Here is a 13,133-nt window from a genome sequence, read left to right as displayed (position 1 = left end):
AGGGCCACGGACCAATGGGAGAGAGCGGTTGAGCGATGGCGCGGCCGCCGGGAGGTGGAGTCACCCCGGGACCTGGACGGGAGCCTGGCGGGGTCAACTCCAACCAGCCGCTGGGCGCATGGCTGTGTGGGTCCTGCGGGGCCGCCTTGGCCTTCGCGGGTGCTTCGGGGCCGGCAGGTTACTTTGTCCCCGTTTCCAGAGCCGCGGTTCCCCGGGAGTGGAAGACGGGGACAGGTAAGTGCCTGACTGGAAAGGTAACCCCGACACCTGGAGCTGTGGTGTCGTCGCCGTCATTACGTCACACCGCTGAGGTAACCAGGGCACCTGCCAGGTGATGTCCTCCGTCCTGCCCCATGACAGTGTAGGCTCCGTGGAAGCCAGAGAACGAGATTTCTTTGCACAAAAAAGTCCGAACGAAGGGCAGGGCAGGGCAGGGCAGTCCCACGTGGGCCTGGCTGTACAGTCAGGAGGGGCCTCAGTTCAGATTTTCACCGATCCCCAAAGCAGTTTATACTTTCAGAGGTGCAGCACATGATCAGACCGTGGCTGTCATCATATTCCGTCAACCTCGCACCCCATTTCCGGACCTCAAAACCTGTAGAGTAGCAGGAATGCATAATGGGCCATATTATTCACAGATCCAGCAATTTAATCTTGAATAATCTTGTAGTGTCATCTGTTAACGTTGAGGCCTATTAAAGGTGTCACGCTGCTGCTTGACAGTGCCAGTTTATGAGCCTTGTTTTGGCAATTCTTTTATTTCCGAGTATCTTGAAGTTTCCTAGAAAGAAAGTGGCCCACGTGTCTGTCCCTCGCAGGGGCCCAGACTTGGTGGAGCAGAGGGTCAGAGTTTGGGTCGAGGGGAAGCAACAGTTTGGGATCTGGAGTAGAATAGCCTTGAGCAGGAGTCCCTGGGGCAAGACGGGTCTTTTCTTGTGAGCTACAGTTTTCTTAACAGTAAAATGAAGGTCATAGGCGGCCTGCCTTTGGGGCTGTGGGAGGACTCCAGGGATAATTTCAGGAGATAATGCTGGTAATCCCTTCAGCACAGTGCTGGGACTGTGGAAAAGTGATCGATGAATTTTTTCCGTGAGCATTTATTGAGCTTCTGCGTTGAACAATGCACTACATCAGCGACTCTGCAGATGTGGAAGCGGGCAAGGCACAGAATGTGCCCACAAGGGCCTTACAACTTAAGAGGGGTATGGAGAGGAAAGATGTCAACAAGAGAATTAAGGCTACGAGCAGCAAGCTGGGGCCCACGGAAGGAGGTGCCGCACTGTGTAAGCCATCCCCACTCACCACCTCTTGGTGTCTGTTTTCTCATTAGGCCACAGCCTTCCTCGAAGACACCCAAGATCCCCAAGATTTACACCAAAACAGGAGACAAAGGTAGGGTGGGGACAGGTGGAAAAATGCAGAGAGAGACATGGCCGGCTCCGTTGTAAAGTTCTTCCAGATTCTTTGCCGCCATGAAAAAGTTATGTGGCAGCCCTGCCCAGGTGGCTCAGTTGTTATACCTGAAATAGAAGTTTTTCTAAAAAGTGAATATCAGGGGGGAAAAAATAAAATCTTATTTTGGGCAGCTAAACATTTTTTTTACCCCCACAGGATTTTCTAGCACCTTCACTGGAGAAAGGAGACCCAAAGATGACCAGGTGTTTGAAGCCTTGGGAACTACAGATGAATTAAGTTCAGCCATTGGGTAAGGGAGATGGGATTGGCCTGGATGCTGAGTTTGAATTAGGCAGCAGTAGATGTAATTAACATGAAGCCTTTGAGACTGCTGGCTAGTCTAGGAGGCTGCCAACCCTTGATGAACCTGCCTTGGCCTGGAAGCACAGGAGCATCTGGTCAGCTCCACAAGGCTGCCGGGCTGCAGACACCTTTCCCTTCTGGCCCTGCCTTTTCCTGTGCTGGCATCTGTCCCACGCCATGTGAAGCTGCCCTGTCCCTCATCCCTGCTCTCTCATTCTTCAGGTCAGTACATGTAGGCCGTTGAGGTGCACATATTAAGTGAAAGAGATGAGTTGAGCCCAGTATACAGTGCATCAGATGTGATCCCTTTTGTGAGTCTTGTTTTTTAAATAAACAGATACACAGCCAGAGATTAGAAGGTGGACTCGGAATTAGTCAGGATCAGCCAGGCCATGCTGTGGTAACAAACAACCCCAAATCTCATGGCTTTTACAACACCAAAGGAGTATTTCATGCTCTTAAGTCAAGCCCATCACAGGTTGGGTGTGTTTCTGTTCCACATGATGTCACTCCGGGACCTGGGCTGGCGGGACAGCCTCTGTCTGGGACACCACCAGTAATTGTGGTGGAGGAAAAAGTAATCATGCTAAAGCTCACACTGGCTCTGAAAGCTTCTGTGAAGTGACACATCATTTCTCACATTTCACTGGCCAGAGCCAGTCACATGGACACACCTGACCGCAGTGCAGTGGGAGGGGCAGCAGGTATTTGATAACAGTTGTCCAGTCCCCCAAGCTCAGCAAGCTGTTGACAGTGTGAATGGCAGTTATCTCAAATGCTAGTTCAGGAGCTCTGTGGGTGAAGGTCGTGAGAATCAGACAGAACTGGCTTCAAATTCTCTACCACTGCTGACTGGCTGTGCAACTTCAGGCAAATCACCTGGCCTCTCTGAGCCTCAATTTCCTGTTCTTTCAAAGGATCATAGTAATAGTGTCCATCTCATTAGATTCTTGTCAGGATTGAATAAGGTAATTCCACTTTCACCCTTAAGATAGTGCCTAGGGCAAGTAATAATCATGCCAGCTATTATTATGATTAAAACTCACCTGTTTGCAGCTTCCATTTCTCAAGGATGGGCCTGACTATGTGAGATCAGGACAGTTAATGGGAAGTGTAGACAGTCTTCCAGCAGAGTAGAGAAGGCAGACCCCTGGTGTGTGTGGGGTGCTGCGTCCAGAGCACCTTTGATCTTCTCTGGTCCCTCCAAGTTTCTGCTTTTGCTGCTCTTTGCTACCCATTATCAGTTCCCATGCTCTGTTAACAGTCCCTTTGCACAACTTTTCTTTGGGAAAAGTACCACTTTTTGAAAGCACTACTGTCTGTTCCCTGTCAGGACCCTGATGGTATAGAAGTGGAGCTCAAAGTTCTGAGGGAGGCCAGAGCCAGGGTCCTGACCTGCATCTGGGCACTTTCCTTTCCAAGAAACTTACCAGGAAACTCTTATTCAGCCTTTAAAATCCCACCTATACAACATTGCTTCCTCTAGGAAGCCCTCCCTGAATCCTAGCCAAGGCCAGATTTCCCGGGACTCTAGCCCTTTCCTTCAGAGCACTGACCTCAGTTTGTACTTCACCTTCAGTCATGTGATATTCAATTCAGACCTTTCTCTCTGCTGAACAGAGCCCATGTCACCTCTGCTCACTACTGAATTGCCTGGACCTGGCCAAAGTAGGCACTGAGAAAGGAATTGTTAACTGGATGAGTAATGAGTATAAGAAAAGGCATTTTGAGAAACAAATACCCTTAACCAAATGGAAAGTTATGATGTTCTTATTGTCAGCAAGAAATAACACTGTGGCTATTATAACCAAATTAGCTAAATGGCCCATCACCTGAGAATCTATTGCCTTATAGCAAAACAGGGCCTGGGGGACATGATATTGGAGGCAAATTCTTTTTCCTTTTCTCTCATAGGTTTGCTATGGAATTAATTGCAGAAAAGGGCCACCCATTTGCTGAGGAGCTTGAGAAAGTGAGTAATGTCTCGTCCCAAGCTGGGATTTATTTTTATCCCTAAGTTCTGGTGACCGTAACTGGATTTGCCATATATGCCATTTGATCATCACTTCATCTCTGTGTCACCTGGGACTAGTCACTCTTCCTCTGAGCCTCAGTTTCCCCATCTGTAAAATGGGGACACACAGATAATCCTCCCTCATAGGCAAGTGGTGAGGATTGCACTAAAGGAGGGAAATGTAAAGGGTAGTGGTCTCTGCCCCCCAGGGGACATTTGGCAATGTCTGGAGACATTTTTGTTTGTCACAGCTGGAGGTGGAGGTGCTATTGGCATCTTGTGAGTAGAGGTCAGGGATGTGGCTTACCTCCCACAATGCACATGACAGCCCCAGCACAGAGGATGACCTGGCCCAAAATGTCAGCAGCACCGAGAGTGAGAAAGCCAGAAGCTAGGCTGCAGTAAACCCTCAGCCAGGGGAGCTTGTGGTTATTAGTATAACTGTTCTTCTCAAAAAGCACTGGAGGCTCTGATTCACAGAGAGGACTTCAGAATTAGAGACAGGGATGCCTTCCTTAGAACACACAGGACGTGTCCAAAGTTTCAGTTCATAATTGAGAAAGCACTGTCAGGTGTCGTCTCTTGGCTCAACTATTACAGGTTAGAAAAACAAAGCTGTCAGCTTAGAGATAAGAAAACCCTCCCACGACCCAGGCACATGGGAGACGAGGGCCAGACCGAGCAGATTCCTCTTGACCATCACTGGGCACTTGAAGCTCATTGTCTTTGTAACCCAGCTATCCCCAAGGGAGCCAGGTCCCCTCTCAACAGGGCTGATGTCCAACCTGCTAAAGGTTTGGAGTTTGCTAATTAGCCTTTAAATGCCAGCTAATTAAAGGTTCTGACAGTCTCCAACAGGCCAGCCCCACATCCCTTGCTCAGTTAGGTGGCACCGTTGCACAGGGGACTGGGAACCACATTGCCTCTGCTTGGCCCCCAACAATAGATCTTCATGTGCGCCTTCTGTTGCTTCCCCAGATCCAGTGCTCCCTGCAGGATGTTGGCTCTGCCTTGGCGACACCGCGCTCCACAGCCAGGGAGGCTCACTTAAGTAATTCTCTCTCTGAACCCACTGTGTGTGTACTCAGAGGGCCCTGCAGGGGCTGGGCCCAAGGGTGGGGACTCTCCTGGGTGTCACCTGGGACTCCTGTCAGCCTAGCCCACAGACCCTGAGGGGGAAGGAACCTTTCGAGATAGTGGAAGTGGTTGGAAAGGCACCGGGCAGAAGGGAATGGGGGTGGGCGGGGTAAGGGGGGAGGGTTTCCTCAGTGATCCGGCAGGCGATGGACTTCATGGCCATGTCCTGCTCCTTGACTCCTCAGGACGCACCACATTTGAGACGGGGCCCATCCTGGAGCTGGAGCAGTGGATCGACAAATACTCCAGCCAGCTTCCCCCTCTCACAGCTTTCATTTTGCCAGTAGGTACCGGGCAGCCTCAATCCGGGAGGTGGCTGCAGGCCAAGTGTCTTTACAATAACATATGGACATTGAATAAGTCCTCCTCTTTAATTTTTTATAGTGACAGAGCTGTCCCTCATTTACTCTGCCCTCCCAACCCTGTCCATTCTGGAGGGGGGTGCCCAGTGGGTGCGCCCTCGTAGGGCACCCTGCATGTAGAACGTTGCCTGCTGGGGGGCAGGGTCCACCTATCCATGCAAGGAGCTCCCTGTCTGCATTGGGCACACCTCTGCTCCAGCCAATGCCTGCTTTCTCCTTTCAGTCTGGAGGCAAGAGCAGCTCTGCTCTGCATTTCTGTCGGGCTGTGTGTCGCCGAGCTGAGAGACGGTAAGGGGCCTGAGGGAGAGGGGGAGGGAACCTGGTGGAGCTGAAGATGGGTCACCTCCATTGTCATCCAGCCACCCATCAACAGACCTCCTGGTCTGCCCCATCCACATAGAATGTCTACATAGACTGGCAAGGACACCAGGTCAAGCTGCAGTGACTGTGACATGCTGGCTTGGGACTCAGCCTTAGGTCCTGCAGTGTGTTGATCGTGTAATGTTGATCCTGTGTGATGCTGTGAATCCTTTTCCAGCGTGGTGCCTCTCGTCCAGATTGGTGAGACGGATGCAAACGTGGCCAAGTTCTTAAACAGGTACTTAGGTGGAATTTGGAGATCTCTCTTCTCTGGAAAATGAGACATTATGGGAAGCAACAACAACAGAATGGGCCTCACTCATTCACTTCATATTCACTGAGGATGTGCTGTGTGCCAGGCACTGTGCTGGGCACGAGATACAGCTGAGAGGAGACAGCCAGGCAAAGCGAGCTCAGGACCATCCAGGCTCAGGGCCCCAGCACAGGACCCAATTAGCTGGCTTGCCTGAGGCTCTGCACTCAGTCTCTCCAGCCAGGGCCACAGCTGGCCCAAGGCCTTCTCCACTGGGTTCTGCTCCAGCATTGGCTCGTGCAATTTTAGTGTAGGCAAGGCCAGGACCTAGGAGCAGGCCAAAAGCTGGGGGACCCTTGGGAGCTGTCCTGGGTGTCCAGAAAGTGGCCTCAGCCAGGATCTGGAGTGGCCCCTTATCATGGCCCACTGCTCCCACAGCAACATGGCCTGGGCTTTGATCGGTCCTGACCAACTTCTTTCCTCCTGTGAGGGGAGTAGGCCTCAGGGGGGTAAGGATTGTTGCATTTATGGTCACAGCAGTGACTCCTTGGGGGAGCCCCTATAACCACAAAGGGACAGGGACTGAGGTGGATCTGCCCTGGCACAGTCTGGAATGTGTGGGTTCTTCACTTCGTGCAGGAAAGATTGCCCAGGTGATTTTGAGAGCACGTTTATTGGCTCTCAGGGAAGCTGGCTTCCAGTGCCATCCATCAAGCCAAGTTGGCCGTTACTCTTCGTCCTACCCGGTGCTCCCGGGGGCACGTGATTTATATTTCCTCCTTGAAGGCTAATTTTGGAAGGACCCAGTTAGCATTGATTTCTCCTTTCAGATCATTCTATGTGTTTCTCTCTTCCCCTCCAGACTCAGCGACTATCTCTTCACGTTAGCCAGATACGCAGCCATGAAGGAGGGGAACCAAGAAAAAATATACAAGAAAAATGACCAATTGGACTGAACCTGAGGCACTTGGAAATAATGGAAAGGGGGAGCTTTGTAGACCCCTCGGTGGTGACCCACGGGGAAAAGAAGAGTTTGCCCTTTGTGTCCTAATTCCTGAAGATCTCACCCAGAGGGATGGAAGCTGGTCTTTTGTCCAGACTCAGCTGCCTTCAGACCCCCTGCCACTTCCCTCAGGGAGCTGAGGCTGCTGGAGAAGTCTGCCCCTGCTCCCCCAGGGCCTCCTTGGTCTTAGAGGGATGGGAGTGAATTCAGTATTGCAGAAAAGAAAGGTAAAGTGATGGTTGTAATGAAAAGGAGCCGCACAGAGAAAAGAATAAAAGTGAGAAAGGCTTGAACCGAGAGTGTGTGTGAGAGAGAGAGGGAGGTGGGGAGAGAGAGAGAGAGGACCCTTCCACTGCCAGCTCCGCTTGTTCAAGGATTTGGAGTGGTACCAGAGGCCCTTGGAAATGTAATTGTGATTTACCTGTGCCAAAGGGGCTTTAAATGTCACAGTTATAAAGGGGAAGGCAGACAGGATTTGGAAGTTTAGTCACCTCTGAGCCACCCATCACTGCCTAAATGTGGGGAAACAACAGCTGAGATTGACAGGTGAGGCCTTGGAAACACTCGACTTGGGCCCAAGTGTGCATGGCGGGTGTGCATTCTGGAGAATCCTCTCTCAAAGGGGATCCTTTCTCCATCCAGGGGTGAAGACCCTGGTGAGAGAAACACCACTGCTTAAAGGAGGGCCTGTCCTTCCAGGCAGGTGGTGTCAAGGGGCTGAGGGGGAACATATTCAGCTCAAGACAGTAAGATCTTCAGTTTCCAGTGGGGCCGACACAGACGTGACTTCTCTCCCTGATGTTGCACTTGGCTGGTTTATGCCTCAGATCCATGCCATGGCTGTATTTTCTCTCACTTGTCAGCACCGCTCCCTCCTGCTATGAAACGACACTGCCTGTGCCAGCTGTGTCCTTGGGAAGGGGGATATTTATGAAGGGCGAGGAGGCAGCCCTGGGAACCTGAAGATTCCACACCGCTAATTGCAGGAAATGACTTCAGAAGGGCAGGCTCTTGCTAACCGGCAGGGCTGAAATGCCTGGTGAACTCCGTCCAGCAGTCATTTATTGACTGAGTGCTTGCTTAGCATGAGGCACGGGCGAGGCTCAGGAAGGCGGTAGCAGCCGCATTCAGCCAGCATCGAAACCATCAGTCCCGTGCATATTTTTGCTTTCACCCTCACCACCTCGCCTGCAAATTTTGCTGGAGGAAGTTACATGTCCCTTCTGGGTCCTTTCGGCCCCAGCGGGCTGCGGTGGCCCTCTTAAGCCTTGGGCAGAGCGGCTAAGGTGCCGGTGACAGGGAAAACCTTCCTGGTTCCTCCTGTAGGGCCCAGTGGTGAGCCGGGTCTGGTACACAGCCGGTGCTCAGTGTTTGTGAACAGAACTGAAACAGTAAAAGCATGAACATTTCAGGAGAGGCCTCCGGCGTGCCCCACAGCGCTGGCACTCGGGCTGCGCCTGGAGGATTTTGTTCCAAGAACTCGCAGCAAATGACTGAATGCACTCAGTTCTGCCTGCTCCTCAAAATCTTTCAGGAAGGAGCAGGACGCATATAGTAAAACAACTGTCCCACGCTCCTAGCCACGGTGAGACACCCCACAAAGGACCAGAGAAGCTCTTAAAGTAAATACAGCGTCCTAAACTGATGCTCTTTGAAACAAGGCAATTTGCCTGTCGCAAAATCGCGTCCCCACCAGCCCTTGCTGGGAGGGGCTGTCACAGGCCAGATGTTAACCCAGGTCCCCAGGCCCCCTCTGCATCTGCCTTCTGCCCACAAACCCCTCTGAGAGACAGCCCAGGTGCAGAGCGGAATTGGAATCTCTGGAGGTGTGCTCTGTGCCACCACCCTGGGAAAAACAGGAATGCTGCTTCAGGGGCCAGGAGGATGGGTTGGCTTGAAACCGTTACTCTCCTGCAGTGCTCCACATGCAGAAGCCATGTGGGAGCCTGAGGCAAAAGGCAAAGTGTGCGCCCCATGTACACTTACCAGGATGGCCTCCCATGTCTTGAACCTGGTCAGAAAAATTATAGAAGGCTCTGCAGTTAAAACACATGACTCTATAAAGCCACATGTCACCCAGTGTGCACACCACTGTCAGCCCTCATGAACGACTGTCTCCATTACCCAGTAAAGCAGGGCTGGGAAAGGGATGCAAGTTTTTATTTAAAACTGATACCTTGTTGATCATAGATATATATATATTTTTTGCATAATCACGATTTTTAAAAATACTGCTTGAAAATATTGCTTATCGTGATGACTGGGGTTTTGGGCACTCCCATACATTTTGCACCCAAGAAAGTGCCTCACCTGCCTCACCCTAGCTCAGGTCCAGCTCTCGGGAACGCTAGAGATGAGCTGGAGGTTGGACATTCCGTCAGAGAGAAACCCACCATGATAACGATGCCAGCCAGTGTCATGCCAAGGCCCCGAGCTCCCCAGACTTCATCTCCTTTAAGCCTCACAGCAACCCTGAAGGAGGCACTCTCTAGCTACTCTTGCTTTGCAGGTGAGGAAACAGGCTCAGAGGAACCCACTCGTCTTGGGTCAGCGCCATGATGTGGGCCCAGGATGTGGCCTTGTGACTCCTGGCCCAGTGCTCCTGGCTTCCCCCAACCGCCACTTGACAGTCGTTTTAATCACAGCCTGGGCCTCTGAGAACAATGTGAGGCGCTAATAGATTCTGCTGTCTCATTTCTCAACCTAGTTTCCCTTAACTGATATTTCATGGCTATTGTTAATGCGCATTTTTCACCGAGTAATTTTCACAGCCCGAACTTGTAACACATCCCAATGACAAACGTCCCCAGTTCCGAGTTCCCCATCAGCCACAATGTCACCCTCGCCTCCTCCCTAACACCTTCCTCCAGCAGCCCATCCAGTTTTATGATCGCTCTGTCCCAGTGATCACTACTGAACCTTTAAGAACCCAGACACATTTCAAGTTTAATTGAATAAAATTCTTTGTATAATAAATTCTGCATGAATGCTACATAAGTCAGTGCCTAGGAGGGCCTGTGGCCCACCCCTTCCTTCAGACCAGGCCTGGTCCCATCTTTTTTATCAAGGGGACCCGATGCACCTTTGCAGCCCCTGGGGGTGCCGCTTTCATTTGCCTTGGCCTGTTTTCTTCTCTGGGAGTCCCTTATGGAAAACAGTGCTTGAGCCCAGGGAATGGGCAGGTTGGAGACACTTGGGAACTTTGGGGATGTCCCTTGTGTTCTCCCACAGCACAGAACCAGGAACTTCTGATGAAGGCTTCCTGAGAGATGCATGCACACGTGTCCACCATTTGCACACAATTTGAAGAAGTCGGTGGGAGCCCTAGGTAAGAATCTGTCCTAGAATAACCAGTGCAGCGCCCTCTTCAGGAGTGGTTGGGACTCACAAGGCTGCCTGCTCCAGCAGCCGCTCTGCGGGGTGTGTATAGCTCCCTCCTTCAAGTGTGAGAGGGGCGTTTGGGGCTGGCAGGAGGCTGTTGGGTGACCTTCGGTGCTTGTCAGACTGTGCAGGACAGTGAACAGCAGCCTCAGGCAGTTCGGGACCAGCTCTGTCTCTTTCTTAGCTTCATGACTCTGTGTAAGTCACCCCACCTTTCTCAGACTTGTTTCTTCATCTGTAAGATGGGAATGATAACACAGTAGCCCCCACTTGTCCACGGGGGTACGTTTTTAAGCCATATCACCATGGCAACACGAGGGCAACCTCCACTGACTCCCTCAGCAGCCCCATCAGGTGGGTATTAGAATCTTTGTTTCAGATACAGAAACTGAGGCGCCTTGGCCAGCGTCACACAGCAAGTAAGAGGCCAAACCTGGATTTGAACTCGGATCTGTCTGCTTCCAGCACTTAGCTCTCCACAGTGACACAGACTGCTCCAGGTCTCTCCGTGGGCAGCAGCAGAGTCAGGACAAGGACCCCAGTCTTCGGGTTCCCACGGGGGAGGGGCCATCTTGGGATGTGACTGACGATTAGGTGGGGCGGGGGGGAGAAGAGGGTACCATAAACCCAGGAGGACCCTCCTGACCCCACCACAAGCTACCCGAGGAAGGGTGAGAAGCAGGCGCCAGTTCAGGGTACACGGGTGAGGGCAACCTGGGGAACTGATCGATTAAATGGCAGAAAGGCATCCAGCTGACCCAGGACCTGGGGGTGGCTGGGGGACCTCTCTCCCCACACCGGATGCTCCCAAGGCACGAATCCTTCTGCCCACATCCTTCCCCAGTGAGCGAGTGCCTTTATTTACGATCACCTTGGAAGGGTCGAGCAGACATATGTTGCTAAGGGTCGTTTATTCTTGTTTATAAAATTTATGGCTTCACCTCGATTACACACTGTCAAAATGGGAAGGATTGGCCCCAAAGTCTCTTGCCGCATGACTGCCTCAGACGTGCGTACATCTGTTAACTCTGTAGGAGCTGTAGAGGGAGATAAGGTTGACGGTAACTCACGAGCTCACTGTCCCGTCACAGGTGCGGGCGGCCAGCTTGAGAAAAGACGCCTGCGTGGGAACAGAGCTTCAGGTCTGCCAGTGGCCACGGCGGGTGGCATCGGGATCCTGCCCCCGCCGGCAAATGGACTCTGTCAGGAGACTTCAGGCTGGGGAGTGGGAGGGGAGGAACTCGATTCTGATGGCCCCAGGGGTCCTGCCACAGGACCAGGCAGCTGGAGAGAGTTCCAAGCCTGTGGCTCTCCACCTGCAGACTTCAGCGGGGAGAGAGAAACGTTGACTCTCCACTGTCGGGGGGATTCGAGGTAGGTACGACCTTTCAGGAGGGCAATTTGGCAATGCAGACGGAAGTCCTAGAAACCAGCAATTCCACAGCTGAGAATCTCTCGGAAGGAAAGAGATATGTTTGTGGAGCCATTAGGAATTTTTTTCAGTGCAGTGCTGCTCACTAAAGTGAAAATTTGGAAACAAATGTCCAACAATTGGGAGCTAATTATTAAATAAGTAAAATATTTAACAGTAAGGGGCTATAAGAAATACCATAAGGCTACTGAAAATGATGGTGCCTATAAGATATATTACTATGGAAAACTGTTCACAATCTATGAAGTAAAAAAAACACCACCCCACCAAGTTATAAAATGATATATAGTGGATCCAAATCCTGTAAAAGAAACATATGTGTGTATACCCCACAGAAAAAAAATGCATGGAGCCCTTCCATATATTAATATTTCTCTCTAAGTCATGGGACGAAAAGGTGTTTTAACTTTCATTTTTGTTTGGATTTTCCTTTTTTTCTTTTTTAACAATGAGTCTGGGTTGGACAAAGGCTTACTCGTGTAATAAACATGAATGAAAAAGAAAATAAACTGACAAGCGCTGGCAGTACCCTCCTCGGCCCGGGATCTCTCACTTCAACAGTGTTTGGACGGAACAGACCCAGGGTCGCCCCTTCCAGCTCCGCCCAGCCCCCAACCTCTTTTCCAGCCACCACCTTCAGGACCACCCCAGCCGTCCTCAGCCTCGGAGTCCAGCCAACACTGTTTTTTGACCTTAACTCCTCGCTGCCGAACAACCACAAGCTCCCAAATTCGTCAGGATTATTCCACGGAGGTGGAGGCTGCCATCAACCACCCGGCCAACCTGCATCTGCGGGCCCCCCACACCTACCTCTCTCTGGGCTTCTATTTCGACCCTGCGACAATGCGGGCCACTTCTTTCGTGACTTGGCGCAGAGAAGTGTGAGGGCGCTGAGCGTCTCTTAAAGATGCAAAACCAGCGCAGTGGCCGAGTTCACTTCCAGGACGTGCTGAAGCCTTCCCAGGATGAGTGGGGCAGAACTCGGGACGCCACGGAAGCCGCTGTTGCCCTTGAGAAGAACCGGACCCAGGCCCTTCCGGATCTGCAGGCCCTGGTTCTGCCCCCGCAGACCCTCAGCTCCGTCACCTCCTGGAGAACAGCTTCCTGGGCGAGCAGGTGAAACTCATGAGACGGGCCACACCTGACTCACCTCCGCGGGCTGGCGGGCCCAGGCTGGGCGGGCAAGAATCTCCTTGCAAGGCTCGCCCTCAAGCAGGCCAGGAGCCTCTGGAGCCCAGAGGCCTTTGCGGGGGCCCCTCTGTATCCCCCCTGGTGTCTGGCTTTTGCCTGAGCCTCTCCCTGAAACCGCTCAGCATCTTTTAACTACCCTGTAGCCCTCTCCCATGCATTGGACCAAATGGAAACAACAAAGTTTTTGCAGCAAAAAAAATGCAAGAAAGAAGAAAGAGAAGGGAGGGAGGGAGGGAGGGAAA

At 51.8% G+C, this 13,133-nt stretch overlaps 1 protein-coding gene across 3 annotated transcripts; it reads left to right on the top strand.

Annotated features, from left to right (window-relative positions):
* Window positions 1-77: 77 nt before the first annotated feature.
* On the top strand, window positions 78-12,275 carry MMAB (metabolism of cobalamin associated B). Of its 3 annotated transcripts, XM_016208759.2 has the most exons (11): window positions 78-234; window positions 1,331-1,392; window positions 1,612-1,705; window positions 3,673-3,730; window positions 4,751-4,823; window positions 5,095-5,192; window positions 5,495-5,559; window positions 5,810-5,869; window positions 6,747-6,776; window positions 10,119-10,215; window positions 11,360-12,275. In XM_016208759.2, exons 1-10 carry the CDS (start codon window positions 119-121, stop codon window positions 10,192-10,194), a joined length of 732 nt encoding a protein of 243 aa, XP_016064245.1. In that variant the 5' UTR covers window positions 78-118; the 3' UTR covers window positions 10,195-10,215; window positions 11,360-12,275. The 3 variants fall into 3 exon arrangements, with proteins under 3 accessions (XP_016064245.1, XP_016064246.1, XP_087684539.1); XM_016208760.2 differs by lacking the exons at window positions 10,119-10,215; window positions 11,360-12,275 and having other exon boundaries at window positions 6,747-9,863; XM_087828413.1 differs by lacking the exons at window positions 78-234; window positions 1,331-1,392; window positions 1,612-1,705 and adding an exon at window positions 1,731-1,980.
* Window positions 12,276-13,133: the final 858 nt, after the last annotated feature.

This window comes from Miniopterus natalensis, chromosome 20 (genome assembly GCF_054644295.1).
Source record: "Miniopterus natalensis isolate mMinNat1 chromosome 20, mMinNat1.hap1, whole genome shotgun sequence".
NCBI classification, from domain to species: domain Eukaryota; kingdom Metazoa; phylum Chordata; class Mammalia; order Chiroptera; family Miniopteridae; genus Miniopterus; species Miniopterus natalensis.
This window is presented reverse-complemented; position numbering and strand designations above follow the sequence as displayed.